The sequence below is a fragment of the Ranitomeya imitator genome, chromosome 6 (assembly GCF_032444005.1).
Source record: "Ranitomeya imitator isolate aRanImi1 chromosome 6, aRanImi1.pri, whole genome shotgun sequence".
NCBI lineage: Eukaryota > Metazoa > Chordata > Amphibia > Anura > Dendrobatidae > Ranitomeya > Ranitomeya imitator.
Window position 1 is genome coordinate 13,859,715 of NC_091287.1, and position 24,838 is coordinate 13,884,552.

The following is a 24,838-nucleotide window of genomic DNA, read 5'->3' on the forward strand; positions in this document are numbered from 1 at the left end:
GCCACTCTGTCCTATGCAGAGTGGGCCTATGGAGCGTTCAGAGACCTCGGGAGAAGGGACCGAGCCACTTTATTCTTAGTCAGCGCAGTGGTCAGGTACTTCACGTGGAACGCACGAGTTTTAGTTTCGACGCAGAGTAAAATCCTCCGTGTAGATGAAGTTTGTAGCAGCATCCTAGGTGCCCTGGTGAAGGTGCGTTCTCTGGAGTGCGAAGGACTGGGTGCCTGGAGGGCGGCCCATCTCTGGAGGGGTTTCTCCTTCAGGGTGCCTTAGTCCATTAGCGCTCCTATATCCTGGTGGTGGGCTGATATCTTTACACCCTAGATTTTTGTTTTGTATTTCTGGTTTGCAGGCATCGAACTTGAGCCTTGGGTGGCGAGTATGTAGGTTGTGTTCTGTGATGTTGGTTTAGGTATATATTGTGTATAGTGTATTGTATGTATTGTATATAATAGAGGGTCTTAGTTAGGTTGGGTTGGGGGATTGGGGGGTTCAAAGGCAGTGATAAGAGACTGATCTGGCCTGGCCCAGGCCCCGCCTGGGGAAAAACTTTGGGGCCTGATCCTAGCTCGGATAATTCCTGAACTTTGTGGCCAGAGCTGGATCAGGGGTGGCGGGATAGTTAGTGTAGGTGTGTGTTTACATATATATATATATATATATACTGTATATGTATATATATATATATATATATTTTTTTTTTTTTAATGTTAATTTTGTACACTGTATTGTATTTAGGTTTGTTGTAGGGTGAATGTGGTGGTGTAAGGGGGTGGCTGTAAGGTAAGGCAGTGGGACCAGTAGGTTTTTGTTGTGTTTGCGGTGTTGTATAAATCGGTTTAATGTAATATGTTTATAATGTATATATTGTATATAGGACGGTGTGAATGTAGTTGGGGTTGTATATAGTAGTATGAAAGAAGCTGGGCCGGGCGTCTTACATGATTTTATACTACTTATTATTTATAATTTTACGGGGGTATTCATGTAAGTTATGAGTATTTTGTTTGTTGTCTTTTAGTTTTGCTTTCTTTATTTTATTGGAATTTTTCTTTCTTGTCCCTGATTTGTAGGTCATGAAATTTCTCCATTTTGGTTCCATTTCTGGTTTATTTCTTTGTGATTTTTGTCGTTTGTTGTCGTCTGATTGGAGCTTTGTTCTTATGTTTTGTTCTGTTGCGTTTTATTTGTAATATATCATAGTGTCACGTGAAGTATTTTTTATTTAATAAAGACTTACAATATATTGCTCTCTGTTATCAGCCATTTCTGCTGAGAGCTTCCCCTTTAACAATGCTGCAGAACTTGTAACCAATCCTTCATTTCTGGGTAATGGCCCTTTAACCCTGTGGCCTCCCTCCCTGCAGCCCCGCTGCACACCCTATTTATTGCCAGGGTCTGGGCTTATGTCCTGGAGCAGATGGCGACTGCCACCCTCCATGTCCTGTCTGATGGCGACTGTACCACCCTCCATGTCCCGTCTGATGGCGACTGTACCACCCTCCATGTCCCGTCTGATGAGGACTGTGCCACCCACCATGTCCCGTCTGAAGGCGACAGTGCCACCCTCCATGTCCCATCTGATGGGGATTGTGCCACCCTTCATGTCCCGTCTGATGGCGACTGTGCCACCCTCCATGTCCCGTCTGATGGCGACTGTGCCACCCTCCATGTCCCATCTGATGACGACTGTGCCACCCTCCATGTCCCATCTGATGGCGACTGTGCCACCCTCCATGTCCCATCTGATGGGGATTGTGCCACCCTCCATGTCCCGTCTGATGAGGACTGTGCCACCCTCCATGTCCCGTCTGATGGGGACTGTGCCACCCTCCATGTCCCGTCTGATGGGGACTGTGCCACCCTCCATGTCCCATCTGATGGGGATTGTGCCACCCTCCATGTCCCGTCTGATGGGGACTGTGCCACCCTCCATGTCCCGTCTGATGGGGATTGTACAACCATCCATGTCCCGTCTGATGGGGATTGTGCCACCCTCCATGTTCCATCTGATGGGGATTGTGCCAGCCTTCATGTCCCGTCTGATGGGGATTGTGCCACCCTTCATGTTCCATCTGATGGGGATTGTGCCACCCTTCATGTCCCGTCTGATGGCGACTGTGCCACCCTCCATGTCCCGTCTGATGGCGACTGTGCCACCCTCCATGTCCCATCTGATGACGACTGTGCCACCCTCCATGTCCCATCTGATGGCGACTGTGCCACCCTCCATGTCCCATCTGATGGGGATTGTGCCACCCTCCATGTCCCGTCTGATGAGGACTGTGCCACCCTCCATGTCCCGTCTGATGGGGACTGTGCCACCCTCCATGTCCCGTCTGATGGGGACTGTGCCACCCTCCATGTCCCATCTGATGGGGATTGTGCCACCCTCCATGTCCCGTCTGATGGGGACTGTGCCACCCTCCATGTCCCGTCTGATGGGGATTGTACAACCATCCATGTCCCGTCTGATGGGGATTGTGCCACCCTCCATGTTCCATCTGATGGGGATTGTGCCAGCCTTCATGTCCCGTCTGATGGGGATTGTGCCACCCTTCATGTTCCATCTGATAGGGACTGTGCCACCCTCCATGTCCCGTCTGATGGGGATTGTGCCACCCTTCATGTTCCATCTGATGGGGACTGTGCCACCCTCCATGTCCCGTCTGATGGGGATTGTGCCACCCTTCATGTTCCGTCTGATGGGGATTGTGCCACCCTTCATGTCCCATCTGATGGGGATTGTGCCACCCTCCATGTCCCATCTGATGGGGATTGTGCCACCCACCATGTCCCGTGTGATGGGGATTGTGCCACCCTCCATGTCCCATGTGATGGGGATTGTGCCACCCACCATGTCCCGTGTGATGGGGATTGTGCCACCCTTCATGTTCCGTCTGATGGGGACTGTGCCATCCTTCATGTCCCATCTGATGGGGATTGTGCCACCCTCCATGTCCCATCTGATGGGGATTGTGCCACCCACCATGTCCCGTCTGATGGGGATTGTGCCACCCTTCATGTTCCGTCTGATAGGGACTGTGCCACCCTCCATGTCCCGTCTGATGGGGATTGTGCCACCCTCCATGTCCCGTCTGATGAGGACTGTGCCACCCTCCATGTCCCGTCTGATGGCGACTGTGCCACTTACCATGTCCCATCTGATGGGGACTGTGCCACCCTCCATGTCCCGTCTGATGGCGACTGTGCCACTCTCCATGTCCCATCTGATGGGGACGATGCGGCAGAATGATAGATGATCTGTGCAGAGAACATGAATTAGGACTGAGGAGATTATAATCTCCGTATGTTCTTGTAGCCACAGAGATGATGAGGCTGCAGCACAATGGCCGCTGTCTGATAATCCTACAGAGGGGATGGCCAGAATTACCGCAGAATAATTACCCTCAGATTACAGGTCACACAGATATCAGGGATGAGCTCCACATATATCGCTAATCATCACTACTGTCCGCAATAAGATCCCTCATAGTCACATAAATTACCCAGAAAAGGAGAAATCAGATTGTGCTTGTAATATAAGGACTGATATAATTACACTTTACACAGGAGTGACATCACCACTCACCGGATATAACATATTACACAGGAGTGACATCACCACTCACCGGATATAACATATTACACAGGAGTGACATCACCACTCACCGGATATAACATATTACACAGGAGTGACATCACCGCTCACCGGATATAACATATTACACAGGAGTGACATCACCGCTCACCGGATATAACATATTACACAGGAGTGACATCACCGCTCACCGGATATAACATATTACACAGGAGTGACATCACCACTCACCGGATATAACATATTACACAGGAGTGACATCACCGCTCACCGGATATAACATATTACACAGGAGTGACATCACCGCTCACCGGATATAACATATTACACAGGAGTGACATCACCGCTCACCGGATATAACATATTACACAGGAGTGACATCACCGGTCACCGGATATAACATATTACACAGGAGTGACATCACCGCTCACCGGATATAACATATTACACAGGAGTGACATCACCACTCACCGGATATAACATATTACACAGGAGTGACATCACCGCTCACCGGATATAACATATTACACAGGAGTGACATCACCGGTCACCGGATATAACATATTACACAGGAGTGACATCACCACTCACCGGATATAACATATTACACAGGAGTGACATCACCGGTCACCAGATATAACATATTACACAGGAGTGACATCACCGGTCACCAGATATAACATATTACACAGGAGTGACATCACTGCTCACCGGATATAACATATTACACAGGAGTGACATCACCGCTCACCGGATATAACATATTACACAGGAGTGACATCACCGGTCACCTGATATAACATATTACACAGGAGTGACATCACCACTCACCGGATATAACATATTACACAGGAGTGACATCACTGCTCACCGGATATAACATATTACACAGGAGTGACATCACTGCTCACCGGATATAACATATTACACAGGACTGACATCACCGGTCACCAGATATAACATATTACACAGGAGTGACATCACCGCTCACCGGATATAACATATTACACAGGAGTGACATCACCACTCACCGGATATAACATATTACACAGGAGTGACATCACCGGTCACCTGATATAACATATTACACAGGAGTGACATCACCACTCACCGGATATAACATATTACACAAGAGTGACATCACCGTTCACCGGATATAACATATTACACAGGAGTGACATCACCGCTCACCGGATATAACATATTAACCAGGAGTGACATCACCGGTCACCGGATATAACATATTACACAGGAGTGACATCACCGTTCACCGGATATAACATATTACACAGGAGTGACATCACCGCTCACCAGATATAACATATTACACAGGAGTGACATCACCGCTCACCGGATATAACATATTACACAGGAGTGACATCACCGCTCACCGGATATAACATATTACACAGGAGTGACATCACCGCTCACCGGATATAACATATTACACAGGAGTGACATCACCACTCACCGGATATAACATATTACACAGGAGTGACATCACCGGTCACCTGATATAACATATTACACAGGAGTGACATCACCACTCACCGGATATAACATATTACACAAGAGTGACATCACCGTTCACCGGATATAACATATTACACAGGAGTGACATCACCGCTCACCGGATATAACATATTAACCAGGAGTGACATCACCGGTCACCGGATATAACATATTACACAGGAGTGACATCACCGTTCACCGGATATAACATATTACACAGGAGTGACATCACCGCTCACCGGATATAACATATTACACAGGAGTGACATCACCGCTCACCGGATATAACATATTACACAGGAGTGACATCACCGTTCACCGGATATAACATATTACACAGGAGTGACATCACCGCTCACCTGATATAACATATTACACAGGAGTGACATCACCGGTCACCAGATATAACATATTACACAGGAGTGACATCACCGCTCACCGGATATAACATATTACACAGGAGTGACATCACCACTCACCTGATATAACATATTGCACAGGAGTGACATCACCACTCACCGGATATAACATATTACACAGGAGTGACATCACCGCTCACCGGATATAACATATTACACAGGAGTGACATCACCGCTCACCAGATATAACATATTACACAGGAGTGACATCACCGCTCACCGGATATAACATATTACACAGGAGTGACATCACCGCTCACCGGATATAACATATTACACAGGAGTGACATCACCGCTCACCAGATATAACATATTACACAGGAGTGACATCACCGCTCACCGGATATAACATATTACACAGGAGTGACATCACCGGTCACCTGATATAACATATTACACAGGAGTGACATCACCACTCACCGGATATAACATATTACACAGGAGTGACATCACCGCTCACCGGATATAACATATTACACAGGAGTGACATCACCGGTCACCTGATATAACATATTACACAGGAGTGACATCACCACTCACCGGATATAACATATTACACAGGAGTGACATCACCACTCACCGGATATAACATATTACACAGGAGTGACATCACCACTCACCGGATATAACATATTACACAGGAGTGACATCACCGGTCACCAGATATAACATATTACACAGGAGTGACATCACCACTCACCGGATATAACATATTACACAGGAGTGACATCACCACTCACCGGATATAACATATTACACAGGAGTGACATCACCACTCACCGGATATAACATATTACACAGGAGTGACATCACCGGTCACCAGATATAACATATTACACAGGAGTGACATCACCGGTCACCAGATATAACATATTACACGGGAGTGACATCACCGTTCACCGGATATAACATATTACACAGGAGTGACATCACCGCTCACCGGATATAACATATTACACAGGAGTGACATCACCGCTCACCGGATATAACATATTACACAGGAGTGACATCACCGCTCACCGGATATAACATATTACACAGGAGTGACATCACCGCTCACCGGATATAACATATTACACAGGAGTGACATCACCGCTCACCGGATATAACATATTACACAGGAGTGACATCACCGCTCACCAGATATAACATATTACACAGGAGTGACATCACCGCTCACCGGATATAACATATTACACAGGAGTGACATCACCGCTCACCGGATATAACATATTACACAGGAGTGACATCACCGGTCACCAGATATAACATATTACACAGGAGTGACATCACCGCTCACCGGATATAACATATTACACAGGAGTGACATCACCGTTCACCAGATATAACATATTACACAGGAGTGACATCACCGGTCACCAGATATAACATATTACACAGGAGTGACATCACCGCTCACCGGATATAACATATTACACAGGAGTGACATCACCGCTCACCGGATATAACATATTACACAGGAGTGACATCACCGGTCACCAGATATAACATATTACACAGGAGTGACATCACCGCTCACCGGATATAACATATTACACAGGAGTGACATCACCGCTCACCTGATATAACATATTACACAGGAGTGACATCACCGCCCTCCAGATATAACATATTACACAGGAGTGACATCACCGCTCACCGGATATAACATATTACACAGGAGTGACATCACCGCTCACCTGATATAACATATTACACAGGAGTGACATCACCGGTCACCAGATATAACATATTACACAGGAGTGACATCACCGCTCACCAGATATAACATATTACACAGGAGTGACATCACCGTTCACCAGATATAACATATTACACAGGAGTGACATCACCGCTCACCGGATATAACATATTACACAGGAGTGACATCACCGCTCACCGGATATAACATATTACACAGGAGTGACATCACCGCTCACCTGATATAACATATTACACAGGAGTGACATCACCGGTCACCGGATATAACATATTACACAGGAGTGACATCACCGCTCACCAGATATAACATATTACACAGGAGTGACATCACCGCTCACCGGATATAACATATTACACAGGAGTGACATCACCGGTCACCGAATATAACATATTACACAGGAGTGACATCACCGCTCACCGGATATAACATATTACACAGGAGTGACATCACCGCTCACCGGATATAACATATTACACAGGAGTGACATCACCGCTCACCTGATATAACATATTACACAGGAGTGACATCACCGCCCTCCAGATATAACAAATGTCACAGGCGGGCACTCACCATGCTTTGCATTGAGCTTCACTCATTATATTGTGTTATTGACCTGACAGTTGGCATGTGCAGGGACCCCATTACAAAGCGTTGTCCTTTTCTGGGGTCACCTTACAGCGGATGATGCAGGATTACGCTCTGCCGTCACCTGAGTTCACCGTCTGCAGCGCTTCTGCAGAGATTGGCGCCTTGTAGTGGCCCGGTCTCCAGATGGAGCTCAGTGGGCAGAGGCCGCGCCGCACTCAGGGGTAATTGGCTTCTTTTTGTGTCTGTGCTGTGGTGACAGATGGAGGCAGGATAATGCTGCATGCCGATACACCGCCATCGTCTGATAGCTTCACGCCTGCCGCACTAATGAACACTGGACCCGTCCATGATAAAGACTCACAAACATCGAGTGCAATTAATCATATCTGGACCCAACCCACCCACAGCGCCCAAACTGCACCCCACAATCTGTGCCCACTGTAACTGTACCCAACCCACACCCACAGCGCCCAAACTGCACCCCACCACCTGTGCCCACTGTAACTGTACCCAACCCACCCACAGCGCCCAAACTGCACCCCACCACCTGTGCCCACTGTAACTGTACCCAACCCACACCGCCCACACTGCACCCCACCACCTGTGCCCACTGTAACTGTACCCAACCCCACCCACAGCGCCCAAACTGCACCCCACAACCTGTGCCCACTGTAACTGTACCCAACCCACACCCACAGCGCCCAAACTGCACCCCACCACCTGTGCCCACTATAACTGTACCCAACCCACACCCACAGCGCCCAAACTGCACCCCACAACCTGTGCCCACTGTAACTGTACCCAACCCACACCGCCCAAACTGCACCCCACCACCTGTGCCCACTGTAACTGTAAACTGCACCCCACCACCTGTGCCCACTGTAACTGTACCCAACCCACACCCACAGCGCCCAAACTGCACCCCACCACCTGTGCCCACTATAACTGTACCCAACCCACACCCACAGCGCCCAAACTGCACCCCACCACCTGTGCCCACTGTAACTGTACCCAACCCACACCCACAGCGCCAAAACTACACCCCACGACCTGTGCCCACTATAACTGTACCCAACCCACACCCACAGCGCCCACACTGCACCCCACCACGTGTGCCCACTGTAACTGTACCCAACCCACACCGCCCAAACTGCACCCCACCACCTGTGCCCACTGTAACTGTACCCAACCCACACCCACAGCACCCACACTGCACCCCACGACCTGTGCCCACGGTAACTGTACCAAGCCCCACCCACAGCGCCCACACTGCACCCCACCACCTGTGCCCACTGTAACTGTACCCAACCCACACCCACTGTTATCTATGGTGTTACATAGGACTGCAGGTGACATATACTACATTATCTGTACTCAGAGATATATCACTGTGTTATCTGTGGTGTTACATAGGACTGCAGGTGACATCTACTACATTATCTGTACTCAGAGATATATCACTGTGTTATCTGTGGTGTTACATAGGACTGCAGGTGACATCTACTGCATTATCTGTACTCAGAGTTATCACTGTGTTACCTGTGGTGTTACATAGGACTGCAGGTGACATCTACTACATTATCTGTACTCAGAGATATATCACTGTGTTATCTGTGGTGTTACATAGGACTGCAGGTGACATCTACTACATTATCTGTACTCAGAGATATATCACTGTGTTATCTGTGGTGTTACATAGGACTGCAGGTGACATCTACTACATTATCTGTACTCAGAGAGTTATCACTGTGTAATCTGTGGTGTTACATAGGACTGCAGGTGACATCTACTACATTATCTGTACTCAGAGATATATCACTGTGTTATCTGTGGTGTTACATAGGACTGCAGGTGACATCTACTACATTATCTGTACTCAGAGATATATCACTGTGTTACCTGTGGTGTTACATAGGACTGCAGGTGACATCTACTACATTATCTGTACTCAGAGAGTTATCACTGTGTAATCTGTGGTGTTACATAGGACTGCAGGTGACATCTACTACATTATCTGTACTCAGAGAGTTATCACTGTGTTATCTGTGGTGTTACATAGGACTGCAGGTGACATCTACTACATTATCTGTGCTCAGAGAGTTATCACTGTGTAATCTGTGGTGTTACATAGGACTGCATGCGACATCTACTACATTATCTGTACTCAGAGAGTTATCACTGTGCTATCTGTGGTGTTACATAGGACTGCAGGTGACATCTACTACATTATCTGTGCTCAGAGAGTTATCACTGTGTAATCTGTGGTGTTACATAGGACTGCAGGTGACATCTACTACATTATCTGTACTCAGAGATATATCACTGTGTTATCTGTGGTGCTACATAGGACTGCAGGTGACATCTACTGCATTATCTGTTCTCAGAAATATATCACTGTGTTATCTGTGGTATTACATAGGACTGCAGGTGACATCTACTACATTATCTGCACTCAGAGAGTTATCACTGTTATCTGTGGTGTTACATAGGACTGCAGGTGACATCTACTACATTATCTGTACTCAGAGAGTTATCACTGTGTTACCTGTGGTGTTACATAGGACTGCAGGTGACATCTACTACATTATCTGTACTCAGAGTTATCACTGTGTTATCTGTGGTGTTACATAGGACTGCAGGTGACATCTACTATATTACTTGTACTCATAGAGTGATCACTGTGTTATCTGTGGTGTTACATAGGACTGCAGGAGACATCTACTACATTACCTGTACTCCGAGAGATCACTGTGTTATCTGTGGTGTTACATAGGACTGCAGGTGACATCTACTACATTATCTGTACTCAGAGTTATCACTGTTATCTATGGTGTTACATAGGACTGCAGGTGACATCTACTGCATTATCTGTACTCAGAGAGCTATCACTGTTATCTATGGTGTTACATAGGACTGCAGGTGACATCTACTGCATTATCTGTACTCAGAGAGTTATCACTGTGTTATCTGTGGTGTTACATAGGACTGCAGGTGACATCTACTACATTATCTGTACTCAGAGAGTTATCACTGTGCTATCTGTGGTGTTACATAGGACTGCAGGTGACATCTACTACATTACCTGTACTCAGAGAGATATCACTGTTATCTGTGGTGTTACATAGGACTGCAGGTGACATCTACTACATTATCTGTACTCAGAGAGCTATCACTGTTATCTATGGTGTTACATAGGACTGCAGGTGACATCTACTGCATTATCTGTACTCAGAGAGTTATCACTGTGTTATCTGTGGTGTTACATAGGACTGCAGGTGACATCTACTACATTATCTGTACTCAGAGAGTTATCACTGTGCTATCTGTGGTGTTACATAGGACTGCAGGTGACATCTACTACATTATCTGTACTCAGAGAGTTATCACTGTGCTATCTGTGGTGTTACATAGGACTGCAGGTGACATCTACTACATTACCTGTACTCAGAGAGATATCACTGTTATCTGTGGTGTTACATAGGACTGCAGGTGACATCTACTACATTATCTGTACTCAGAGAGTTATCACTGTGTTATCTGTGGTGTTACATAGGACTGCAGGTGACATCTACTACATTACCTGTACTCAGAGAGATATCACTGTTATCTGTGGTGTTACATAGGACTGCAGGTGACATCTACTACATTATCTGTACTCAGAGAGTTATCACTGTGTAGTCTGTGGTGTTACATAGGACTGCAGGTGACATCTACTACATTACCTGTACTCAGAGAGATCACTGTGTTGTCTGTGGTGTTTACATAGGACTGCGGGCTGGGTCAGCTGTGGGGCACATTACACACCCCTCTGACATCTGGGGGTGCTGCTCTGTCAGCGGCTCAGCTCCTCCACACCAGATACAGGCCATGGTCTTCAGTTGTCATGGAAACTGAATAAATGAACAGAATCCTGTCAAAAATTCATTAATTTCTCTAGCAATTAAATGAGTTCCTGACAGACGCCGATCTCCTCCGTACATGGCGGCTCCTTCTCAGTGTCATGTGATGGCGGCTTTACTGCCCAATATCAGTAGTCACTGACTGGTCCTAGGTGTCGGGGAGTCGGGGAGGAGGGGGTAAGAATTATTACTGTGGGATTAATGGGGCGCGGTGCCTGATAAGGTTATGGGGCGCTGTGATGGGTTTATTAGGAGGGCTCTCTGACTGGTACTGTGGCCGAACAGCTATGAAGGCACTGCTGCTGTTTGTGCGGTTATGGTGGTTCTATCTTGGCGCATGGGTCACCGTGGCTGGTGCTTTTATGGGGGCACTGTGGCCCGTATTGTGTTATGATGACACTGACTGGCACAGTCATTGGGGCTCTCATGGGGGCGCTGTGGCTGGTTCTGTCATGAGGGCGCTGTGGCTGGTTCTGTCATGAGGGCTGGTTCTGTCATGGGGGCTGTGGCTGGTTCTGTCATGAGGGCTGGTTCTGTCATGGGGACGCTGTGGCTGGTTCTGTCATGAGGGCGCTGTGGCTGGTTCTGTCATGGGGGCTGTGGCTGGTTCTGTCATGAGGGCTGGTTCTGTCATGAGGGCGCTGTGGCTGGTTCTGTCATGAGGGCGCTGTGGCTGGTTCTGTCATGAGGGCTGGTTCTGTCATGGGGACGCTGTGGCTGGTTCTGTCATGAGGGCGCTGTGGCTGGTTCTGTCATGAGGGCGCTGTGGCTGGTTCTGTCATGAGGGCTGGTTCTGTCATGAGGGCGCTGTGGCTGGTTCTGTCATGAGGGCGCTGTGGCTGGTTCTGTCATGAGGGCGCTGTGGCTGGTTCTGTCATGGGGCACTGTGGCTGGTTCTGTCATGGGGGCTGTGGCTGGTTCTGTCATGGGGGCTGTGGCTGGTTCTGTCATGGGGGCTGTGGCTGGTTCTGTCATGGGGGCTGTGGCTGGTTCTGTCATGGGGGCTGTGGCTGGTTCTGTCATGGTGGCTGTGGCTGGTTCTGTCATGGGGGTGCTGTGGCTGGTTCTGTCATGGGGGCTGTGGCTGGTTCTATCATGAGGCTGTGGCTGGTTCTGTCATGGGGGTGCTGTGGCTGGTTCTGTCATGGGGGCTGTGGCTGGTTCTGTCATGGGGGCTGTGGCTGGTTCTGTCATGGTGGCTGTGGCTGGTTCTGTCATGGGGGCTGTGGCTGGTTCTGTCATGGGGGCTGTGGCTGGTTCTGTCATGGGGACTGGCTGGTTCTGTCATGGGGCTGTGGCTGGTTCTGTCATGAGGGCGCTGTGGCTGGTTCTGTCATGGGGGCTGTGGCTGGTTCTGTCATGAGGGCGCTGTGGCTGGTTCTGTCATGGGGGCTGTGGCTGGTTCTGTCATGGGGGCTGTAGCTGGTTCTGTCATGGGGACTGTGGCTGGTTCTGTCAGGGGGGCGCTGTGGCTGGTTCTGTCATGAGGGCGCTGTGGCTGCTTCTGTCATGGGGGCTGTGGCTGGTTCTGTCATGGGGGCCGTGGCTGGTTCTGTCATGGGGCACTGTGGCTGGTTCTGTCATGGTGGCTGTGGCTGGTTCTGTCATGGGGCGCTGTGGCTGGTTCTGTCATGGGGCGCTGTGGCTGGTTCTGTCATGGTGGCTGGTTCTGTCATGGGGCGCTGTGGCTGGTTCTGTCATGGGGCTGTGGCTGGTTCTGTCATGGGACGCTGTGGCTGGTTCTGTCATGGTGGCTGGTTCTGTCATGGGGGCGCTGTGGCTGGTTCTGTCATGGGGCACTGTGGCTGGTTCTGTCATGAGGGCGCTGTGGCTGGTTCTGTCATGGGGCGCTGTGGCTGGTTCTGTCATGGTGGCTGGTTCTGTCATGGGGCGCTGTGGCTGGTTCTGTCATGGGGCGCTGTGGCTGGTTCTGTCATGGGCGCACTGTGGCTGGTTCTGTCATGGGGGTGCTGTGGCTGGTTCTGTCATGGGGGCTGTGGCTGGTTCTGTCATGGGGGCACTGTGCCTGGTTCTGTCATGGGGACTGTGGCTGGTTCTGTCATGAGGGCTGTGGCTGGTTCTGTCATGGGGGTGCTGTGGATGGTTCTGTCATGGGGACGCTGTGGCTGGTTCTGTCATGAGGGCGCTGTGGCTGGTTCTGTCATGAGGGCGCTGTGGCTGGTTCTGTCATGGGGCGCTGTGGCTGGTTCTGTCATGAGGGCGCTGTGGCTGGTTCTGTCATGAGGGCGCTGTGGCTGGTTCTGTCATGGGGGCGCTGTGGCTGGTTCTGTCATGGGGACGCTGTGGCTGGTTCTGTCATGGGGGCTGTGGCTGGTTCTGTCATGGGGGCTGTGGCTGGTTCTGTCATGGGGGCTGTGGCTGGTTCTATCATGAGGCTGTGGCTGGTTCTGTCATGGGGGTGCTGTGGCTGGTTCTGTCATGGGGGCTGTGGCTGGTTCTGTCATGGGGGCTGTGGCTGGTTCTGTCATGGTGGCTGTGGCTGGTTCTGTCATGGGGGCTGTGGCTGGTTCTGTCATGGGGGCTGTGGCTGGTTCTGTCATGGGGACTGGCTGGTTCTGTCATGGGGCTGTGGCTGGTTCTGTCATGAGGGCGCTGTGGCTGGTTCTGTCATGGGGGCTGTGGCTGGTTCTGTCATGAGGGCGCTGTGGCTGGTTCTGTCATGGGGGCTGTGGCTGGTTCTGTCATGGGGGCTGTAGCTGGTTCTGTCATGGGGACTGTGGCTGGTTCTGTCAGGGGGGCGCTGTGGCTGGTTCTGTCATGAGGGCGCTGTGGCTGCTTCTGTCATGGGGGCTGTGGCTGGTTCTGTCATGGGGACTGTGGCTGGTTCTGTCATGGGGACTGTGGCTGGTTCTGTCATGGGGGCGCTGTGGCTGGTTCTGTCATGGGGGCTGTGGCTGGTTCTGTCATGGGGGCTGTGGCTGGTTCTGTCATGGGGGCCGTGGCTGGTTCTGTCATGGGGCACTGTGGCTGGTTCTGTCATGGTGGCTGTGGCTGGTTCTGTCATGGGGCGCTGTGGCTGGTTCTGTCATGGGGCGCTGTGGCTGGTTCTGTCATGGTGGCTGGTTCTGTCATGGGGCGCTGTGGCTGGTTCTGTCATGGGGCTGTGGCTGGTTCTGTCATGGGACGCTGTGGCTGGTTCTGTCATGGTGGCTGGTTCTGTCATGGGGGCGCTGTGGCTGGTTCTGTCATGGGGCACTGTGGCTGGTTCTGTCATGAGGGCGCTGTGGCTGGTTCTGTCATGGGGCGCTGTGGCTGGTTCTGTCATGGTGGCTGGTTCTGTCATGGGGGCGCTGTGGCTGGTTCTGTCATGGGGCGCTGTGGCTGGTTCTGTCATGGGCGCACTGTGGCTGGTTCTGTCATGGGGGTGCTGTGGCTGGTTCTGTCATGGGGCGCTGTGGCTGGTTCTGTCATGGGGGCTGTGGCTGGTTCTGTCATGGGGGCACTGTGCCTGGTTCTGTCATGGGGACTGTGGCTGGTTCTGTCATGAGGGCTGTGGCTGGTTCTGTCATGGGGGTGCTGTGGATGGTTCTGTCATGGGGACGCTGTGGCTGGTTCTGTCATGAGGGCGCTGTGGCTGGTTCTGTCATGAGGGCGCTGTGGCTGGTTCTGTCATGGGGCGCTGTGGCTGGTTCTGTCATGCGGGCGCTGTGGCTGGTTTTGTCATGAGGGCGCTGTGCCTGGTTCTGTCATGGGGGCGCTGTGGCTGGTTCTGTCATGGGGACGCTGTGGCTGGTTCTGTCATGAGGACGCTGTGGCTGGTTCTGTCATGAGGGCGCTGTGGCTGGTTCTGTCATGGGGCGCTGTAGCTGGTTCTGTCATGGGGCGCTGTGGCTGGTTCTGTCATGGGGGCGCTGTGGCTGGTTCTGTCATGGGGGCGCTGTGGCTGGTTCTGTCATGGGGGCGCTGTGGCTGGTTCTGTCATGGGGGCTGTGGCTGGTTCTGTCATGGGCGCTGTGGCTGGTTCTGTCATGGGGGCGCTGTGGCTGGTTCTGTCATGGGGCTGTGGCTGATTCTGTCATGGGGGCGCTGTGGCTGGTTCTGACATGGGGGCTGTAGCTGGTTCTGTCATGGGGGCTGTGGCTGGTTCTGTCATGGGGACACTGTGTCTGGTTCTGACATGGGGACACTGTGGCTGATTCTGACATGGTTGCTGTGGCTGATTCTGTCATGGGGGCGCTGTGGCTGGTTCTGTCATGGGGCTGTAGCTGGTTCTGTCATGGGGCACTGTGGCTGGTTCTGTCATGGGGACGCTGTGGCTGGTTCTGTCATGGGGGCGCTGTGACTGGTTCTGACATGGGGGCTGTGGCTGGTTCTGTCATGGGGCGCTGTGGCTGGTTCTGTCATGGGGCGCTGTGGCTGGTTCTGTCATGGGGCGCTGTGGCTGGTTCTGTCATGGGGGCTGTGGCTGGTTCTGTCATGGGGGGCTGTGGCTGGTTCTGACATGGGGGCTGTGGCTGGTTCTGTCATGGGGGCTGTGGCTGGTTCTGTCATGGGGGCACTGTGTCTGGTTCTGTCATGGGGGCTGTGGCTGGTTCTGTCATGGGGCGCTGTGGCTGGATCTGTCATGGGGGCGCTGTGGCTGGTTCTGTCATGGGCGCTGTGGCTGGTTCTGTCATGGGGGCTGTGGCTAGTTCTGTCATGGGGTTTGTGGCTGGTTCTGTCATGGGGGCTGTGGCTGGTTCTGTCATGGGCGCTGTGGCTGGTTCTGTCATGGGCGCTGTGGCTGGTTCTGTCATGGGGTTTGTGGCTGGTTCTGTCATGGGGGCTGTGGCTGGTTCTGTCATGGGGGCTGCGGCTGGTTCTGTCATGAGGGCTGCGGCTGGTTCTGTCATGGGCACTGTGGCTGGTTCGGTCATGGGGGAACTGTGGCTGGTTCTGTCATGGGGGCGCTGTGGCTGGTTCTGTCATGGGGGCTGTGGCTGGTTCTGTCATGAGGGCGCTGTGGCTGGTTCTGTCATGGTGGCTGTGGCTGGTTCTGTCATGGGGCTGTGGCTGGTTCTGTCATGGGACTGTGGCTGGTTCTGTCATGGGGGCGCTGTGGCTGGTTCTGTCATGGGGGCGCTGTGGCTGGTTCTGTCATAGGGGCTGTGGCTGGTTCTGTCATGGGGGCTGTGGCTGGTTCTGTCATGAGGGCGCTGTGGCTGGTTCTGTCATTGTGGCTGGTTCTGTCATGGGGCTGTGGCTGGTTCTGTCATGGGGCTGTGGCTGGTTCTGTCATGAGGGCGCTGTGGCTGGTTCTGTCATGGGGGCTGTGGCTGGTTCTGTCATGGGGCGCTGTGGCTGGTTCTGTCATGGGGGCTGTGGCTGGTTCTGTCATGAGGGCGCTGTGGCTGGTTCTGTCATGAGGGCGCTGTGGCTGGTTCTGTCATGGGGGCTGTGGCTGGTTCTGTCATGGGGGCTGTGGCTGGTTCTGTCATGGGGGCTGTGGCTGGTTCTGTCATGGGGACGCTGTGGCTGGTTCTGTCATGGGGGCTGTGGCTGGTTCTGTCATGGGGGCGCTGTGGCTGGTTCTGTCATGGGGGCTGTGGCTGGTTCTGTCATGGGGGCTGTGGCTGGTTCTGTCATGGGGCTGTGGCTGGTTCTGTCATGGGGGCTGTGGCTGGTTCTGTCATAGGGGCTGTGGCTGGTTCTGTCATGGGGGCTGTGGCTGGTTCTGTCATAGGGGCTGTGGCTGGTTCTGTCATGGGGGCTGTGGCTGGTTCTGTCATAGGGGCTGTGGCTGGTTCTGTCATGGGGGCTGTGGCTGGTTCTGTCATGGGGGCTGTGGCTGGTTCTGTCATGGGGCTGTGGCTGGTTCTGTCATGGGGGCGCTGTGGCTGGTTCTGTCATGGGGGCTGTGGCTGGTTCTGTCATGGGGGCGCTGCGGCTGGTTCTGTCATGGGGGCTGTGGCTGGTTCTGTCATGGGGGCGCTGTGGCTGGTTCTGTCATGGGGGCTGTGGCTGGTTCTGTCATGAGGGCGCTGTGGCTGGTTCTGTCATGGGGACTGTGGCTGGTTCTGTCATGGGGGCTGTGGCTGGTTCTGTCATGAGGGCGCTGTGGCTGGTTCTGTCATGGGGGCGCTGTGGCTGGTTCTGTCATGGGGGCTGTGGCTGGTTCTGTCATGGGGGCGCTGTGGCTGGTTCTGTCATGGGGGCGCTGTGGCTGGTTCTGTCATGGGGGGCTGTGGCTGGTTCTGTCATGGGGGCTGTGGCTGGTTCTGTCATGGGGGCTGTGGCTGGTTCTGTCATGGGGGCTGTGGCTGGTTCTGTCATGGGGGCTGTGGCTGGTTCTGTCATGGGGGCTGTGGCTGGTTCTGTCATGGGGGGCTGTGGCTGGTTCTGTCATGGGGCTGTGGCTGGTTCTGTCATGGGGGCTGTGGCTGATTCTGTGCTTGAGGCGTTGTGACTGCTATTATTATGGGACTCTGTGGCTGGAACGGACATGGGGGCCCAGTCTCACACAGGGGACCACCGGAGGATTCTCCTGTTCTCCGGTGATCCGGTCCAGCCTATATGCATCTATCAGACCACTGAACTGTTGCGCATGTAAACACTTCACTCCCCGAAATCCAGCACAGCACGACTGCGAGCGCGGCCTGAGGGACAATGGCTGCCCGCTCCACAGAGCTGCACAAAGGCCACAATCATCTCCAGCTCCTCATTCAGGAATATTTGGGATTTACTGGATTTTTTTGCTTTCTTCTTTTATTTATCAGGAGGGAGGAGAACGCTCCGAGTAATGGATGATGGGAGTTGTGCTCAGACACCGGGCGCAGCTCTGCACATTATTCGCCTTCTGGGAACAGAGGTTTATAATTTAATTAAATGGCTGCTTTACTGCGAGACATAAAACCCAGAGGACGAGCGGCCAAATAAAGGCACGAAATAGAGAGGGTGAAATAAAGGGGAACTCCTCCTGGCACTGACGGCTGAGCCACTGTATCTAAGCGTCTCATGTGTGATACTGTCTGCTGAGCCACTGTATCTAAGCGTCTCGTGTGATACTGTCTGCTGAGCCACTGTATCTAAGCTTCTCATGTGTGATACTGTCTGCTGAGCCACTGTATCTAAGCGTCTCATGTGTGATACTGTCTGCTGAGCCACTGTATCTAAGCGTCTCATGTGTGATACTGTCTGCTGAGCCACTGTATCTAAGCGTCTCATGTGTGATACTGTCTGCTGAGCCACTGTATCTAAGCTTCTCATGTGTGATACTGTCTGCTGAGCCACTGTATCTAAGCGTCTCATGTGTGATACTGTCTGCTGAGCCACTGTATCTAAGCTTCTCATGTGTGATACTGTCTGCTGAGCCACTGTATCTAAGCGTCTCATGTGTGATACTGTCTGCTGAGCCACTGTATCTAAGCGTCTCATGTGTGATACTGTCTGCTGAGCCACTGTATCTAAGCGTCTCATGTGTGATACTGTCTGCTGAGCCACTGTATCTAAGCTTCTCATGTGTGATACTGTCTGCTGAGCCACTGTATCTAAGCGTCTCATGTGTGATACTGTCTGCTGAGCCACTGTATCTAAGCTTCTCATGTGTGATACTGTCTGCTGAGCCACTGTATCTAAGCGTCTCATGTGTGATACCGTCTGCTGAGCCACTGTATCTAAGCGTCTCATGTGTGATACTGTCTGCTGAGCCACTGTATCTAAGCGTCTCGTGTGATACTGTCTGCTGAGCCACTGTATCTAAGCTTCTCATGTGTGATACTGTCTGCTGAGCCACTGTATCTAAGCGTCTCATGTGTGATACTGTCTGCTGAGCCACTGTATCTAAGCGTCTCATGTGTGATACTGTCTGCTGAGCCACTGTATCTAAGCGTCTCATGTGTGATACTGTCTGCTGAGCCACTGTATCTAAGCTTCTCATGTGTGATACTGTCTGCTGAGCCACTGTATCTAAGCGTCTCATGTGTGATACTGTCTGCTGAGCCACTGTATCTAAGCTTCTCATGTGTGATACTGTCTGCTGAGCCACTGTATCTAAGCGTCTCATGTGTGATACCGTCTGCTGAGCCACTGTATCTAAGCGTCTCATGTGTGATACTGTCTGCTGAGCCACTGTATCTAAGCGTCTCATGTGTGATACTGTCTGCTGAGCCACTGTATCTAAGCGTCTCATGTGTGATACTGTCTGCTGAGCCACTGTATCTAAGCGTCTCATGTGTGATACTGTCTGCTGAGCCACTGTATCTAAGCGTCTCATGTGTGATACTGTCTGCTGAGCCACTGTATCTAAGCGTCTCATGTGTGATACTGTCTGCTGAGCCACTGTATCTAAGCGTCTCATGTGTGATACCGTCTGCTGAGCCACTGTATCTAAGCATGCATCTCATGTGTGATACTGTCTGCTGAGCCACTGTATCTAAGCATGCATCTCATGTGTGATACTGTCTGCTGAGCCACTGTATCTAAGCGTCTCATGTGTGATACTGTCTGCTGAGCCACTGTATCTAAGCGTCTCATGTGTGATACTGTCTGCTGAGCCACTGTATCTAAGCATCTCATGTGTGATACTGTCTGCTGAGCCACTGTATCTAAGCGTCTCATGTGTGATACTGTCCGCTGAGCCACAGTATCTAAGCATCTCATGTGTGATACTGTCTGCTGAGCCACAGTATCTAAGCATCTCATGTGTGATACTGTTTGCTGAGCCACTGTATCTAAGCGTCTCATGTGTGATACTGTCTGCTGAGCCACTGTATCTAAGCGTCTCATGTGTGATACTGTCCGCTGAGCCACAGTATCTAAGCATCTCATGTGTGATACTGTCTGCTGAGCCACAGTATCTAAGCATCTCATGTGTGATACTGTCTGCTGAGCCACAGTATCTAAGCATCTCATGTGTGATACTGTTTGCTGAGCCACTGTATCTAAGCGTCTCATGTGTGATACTGTCTGCTGAGCCACAGTATCTAAGCGTCTCATGTGTGATACTGTCTGCTGAGCCAGTGTATCTAAGCTTCTCATGTAGGATACCACCTGCTGAGTAACTATCTAAGCTTAACTTACTGGAAACTGTCTACTGAGCTACAGCACCTAAGCTGCTGTATCTAATCCTTTCATGTGTGATACAGTCTGCTGGGTTGTTGCTTGTATTCCTAGCAAATGTGGTACTGTCTGATCTGAATGCTGGGTGCAGTCTCTGGGTCAGTCGGTGCTGTGACAGCCGTCCCCCTGGGCAGCTGTACGATGTCTGGAGCCTGGTGACAGGCGGCTAATGAGGACTTGTCTTATAGTCACTGTGAGGCCCGAAATACAAGGAGGAATCCTGAGCAGGAACTGACCAATGCACCACCAAAAGTGTCCTCCAGGACAGGAGGAGTGGTACTGTGCAGTGTATATATACAGGAGGAGTGGTACTGTGCAGTGTATATATACAGGACAGGAGGAGTGGTACTGTGCAGTGTATATATACAGGAGGAGTGGTACTGTGCAGTGTATATATACAGAAGGAGTGGTACTGTGCAGTGTATATATACAGGAGGAGTGGTACTGTGCAGTGTTTATATACAGGAGGAGTGGTACTGTGCAGTGTATGTATACAGGAGGAGTGGTACTGTGCAGTGTTTATATACAGGACAGGAGGAGCGGTACTGTGCAGTATATATATACAGGATAGGAGTGGTACTGTGCAGTGTATATATACAGGAGGAGTGGTACTGTGCAGTGTATATATACAGGATAGGAGTGGTACTGTGCAGTGTATATATACAGGAGGAGTGGTACTGTGCAGTGTATATATACAGGAGGAGTGGTACTGTGCAGTGTATATATACAGAAGGAGTGGTACTGTGCAGTGTATATATACAGGAGGAGTGGTACTGTGCAGTGTTTATATACAGGACAGGAGGAGCGGTACTGTGCAGTATATATATACAGGATAGGAGTGGTACTGTGCAGTGTATATATACAGGAGGAGTGGTACTGTGCAGTGTATATATACAGGATAGGAGTGGTACTGTGCAGTGTATATATACAGGAGGAGTGGTACTGTGCAGTGTATATATACAGGATAGGAGTGGTACTGTGCAGTGTATATATACAGGAGGAGTGGTACTGTGCAGTGTATATATACAGGATAGGAGTGGTACTGTGCAGTGTATATATACAGGAGGAGTGGTACTGTGCAGTGTATATATACAGGAGGAGTGGTACTGTGCAGTGTATATATACAGGATAGGAGTGGTACTGTGCAGTGTATATATACAGGACAGGAGGAGTGGTACTGTGCAGTGTATATATACAGGAGGAGTGGTACTGTGCAGTGTATATATACAGGACAGGAGGAGTGGTACTGTGCAGTGTATATATACAGGACAGGAGGAGTGGTACTGTGCAGTGTATATATACAGGAGGAGTGGTACTGTGCAGTGTATATATACAGGAGGAGTGGTACTGTGCAGTGTATATATACAGGATAGGAGTGGTACTGTGCAGTGTATATATACAGGAGGAGTGGTAATGTGCAGTGTATATATACAGGACAGGAGGAGTGGTACTGTGCAGTGTATATATACAGGAGGAGTGGTACTGTGCAGTGTATATATACAGGACAGGAGGAGCGGTACTGTGCAGTGTATATATACAGGACAGGAGGAGTGGTACTGTGCAGTGTATATATACAGGACAGGAGGAGTGGTACTGTGCAGTGTATATATACAGGACAGGAGGAGTGGTACTGTGCAGTGTATATATATACACAGGACAGGAGGAGCGGTACTGTGCAGTGTATATATACAGGAGGAGTGGTACTGTGCAGTGTATATATACAGGACAGGAGGAGTGGTACTGTGCAGTGTATATATACAGGACAGGAGGAGTGGTACTGTGCAGTGTATATATACAGGAGGAGTGGTAATGTGCAGTGTATATATACAGGACAGGAGGAGTGGTACTGTGCAGTGTATATATACAGGAGGAGTGGTACTGTGCAGTGTATATATACAGGACAGGAGGAGCGGTACTGTGCAGTGTATATATACAGGACAGGAGGAGTGGTACTGTGCAGTGTATATATACAGGACAGGAGGAGTGGTACTGTGCAGTGTATATATATACAGGACAGGAGGAGTGGTACTGTGCAGTGTATATATACAGGACAGGAGGAGTGGTACTGTGTAGTGTATATATACAGGACAGGAGGAGTGGTACTGTGCAGTGTATATATATACAGGACAGGAGGAGTGGTACTGTGCAGTGTATATATACAGGACAGGAGGAGTGGTACTGTGCAGTGTATATATACAGGAGAAGTGGTACTGTGCAGTGTATATATACAGGACAGGAGGAGTGGTACTGTGCAGTGTATATATATACAGGACAGGAGGAGTGGTACTGTGCAGTGTATATATACAGGAGGAGTGGTACTGTGCAGTGTATATATACAGGACAGGAGGAGCGGTACTGTGCAGTGTATATATACAGGACAGGAGGAGTGGTACTGTGCAGTGTATATATACAGGACAGGAGGAGTGGTACTGTGCAGTGTATATATACAGGAGGAGTGGTACTGTGCAGTGTATATATACAGGACAGGAGGAGTGGTACTGTGCAGTGTATATATACAGGACAGGAGGAGTGGTACTGTGCAGTGTATATATACAGGACGGGGGAAGTGGTACTGTGCAGTGTATATATACAGGAGGAGTGGTACTGTGCAGTGTATATACAGTGGGGCAAAAAAGTATTTAGTCAGTCAGCAATAGTGCAAGTTCCACCACTTAAAAAGATGAGAGGCGTCTGTAATTTACATCATAGGTAGACCTCAACTATGGGAGACAAACTGAGAAAAAAAAATCCAGAAAATCACATTGTCTGTTTTTTTTAACATTTTATTTGCATATTATGGTGGAAAATAAGTATTTGGTCAGAAACAAAATTTCATCTCAATACTTTGTAATATATCCTTTGTTGGCAATGACAGAGGTCAAACGTTTTCTGTAAGTCTTCACAAGGTTGCCACACACTGTTGTTGGTATGTTGGCCCATTCCTCCATGCAGATCTCCTCTAGAGCAGTGATGTTTTTGGCTTTTCGCTTGGCAACACGGACTTTCAACTCCCTCCAAAGGTTTTCTATAGGGTTGAGATCTGGAGACTGGCTAGGCCACTCCAGGACCTTGAAATGCTTCTTACGAAGCCACTCCTTCGTTGCCCTGGCGGTGTGCTTTGGATCATTGTCATGTTGAAAGACCCAGCCACGTTTCATCTTCAATGCCCTTGCTGATGGAAGGAGGTTTGCACTCAAAATCTCACGATACATGGCCCATTGATTCCTTCATGTACCCGGATCAGTCGTCCTGTCCCCTTTGCAGAGAAACAGCCCCAAAGCATGATGTTTCCACCACCATGCTTTACAGTAGGTATGGTGTTTGATGGATGCAACTCAGTATTCTTTTTCCTCCAAACACGACAAGTTGTGTTTCTACCAAACAGTTCCAGTTTGGTTTCATCAGACCATAGGACATTCTCCCAAAACTCCTCTGGATCATCCAAATGCTCTCTAGCAAACTTCAGACGGGCCCGGACATGTACTGGCTTAAGCAGTGGGACACGTCTGGCACTGCAGGATCTGAGTCCATAGTGGCGTAGTGTGTTACTTATGGTAGGCCTTGTTACATTGGTCCCAGCTCTCTGCAGTTCATTCACTAGGTCCCCCCGCGTGGTTCTAGGATTTTTGCTCACCGTTCTTGTGATCATTCTGACCCCATGGGGTGGGATTTTGCGTGGAGCCCCAGATCGAGGGAGATTATCAGTGGTCTTGTATGTCTTCCATTTTCTAATTATTGCTCCCACTGTTGATTTCTTCACTCCAATCTGGTTGGCTATTGCAGATTCAGTCTTCCCAGCCTGGTGCAGGGCTACAATTTTGTTTCTGGTGTCCTTTGACAGCTCTTTGGTCTTTACCATAGTGGATTTTGGAGTCAGACTGTTTGAGGGTGTGCACAGGTGTCTTTTTATACTGATAACAAGTTTAAACAGGTGCCATTACTACAGGTAATGAGTGGAGGAAAGAGGAGACTCTTAAAGAAGAAGTTACAGGTCTGTGAGAGCCAGAAATCTTGATTGTTTGTTTCTGACCAAATACTT

The 24,838-nt window shown here is 50.2% G+C and overlaps 1 protein-coding gene across 2 annotated transcripts in view; it reads right to left on the minus strand.

Moving 5' to 3' along the window:
* LOC138641634 (unconventional myosin-Ig-like) overlaps nt 1-24,838 on the minus strand; it is a 259,855-nt gene that overhangs the window by 43,380 nt on the left and 191,637 nt on the right. Inside the window, exon 22 of one of the 2 annotated variants that reach the window (XM_069729173.1) lies at nt 11,600-11,733. The exons of the other annotated variant lie outside the window; for it this stretch is intronic. Within the exon in view, the coding sequence (XP_069585274.1) occupies nt 11,718-11,733 (16 nt within the window). The 3' untranslated portion in view covers nt 11,600-11,717. Of the gene's footprint in view, nt 1-11,599; nt 11,734-24,838 lie in introns of those variants that run through there. 2 annotated transcript variants of the gene reach the window in all.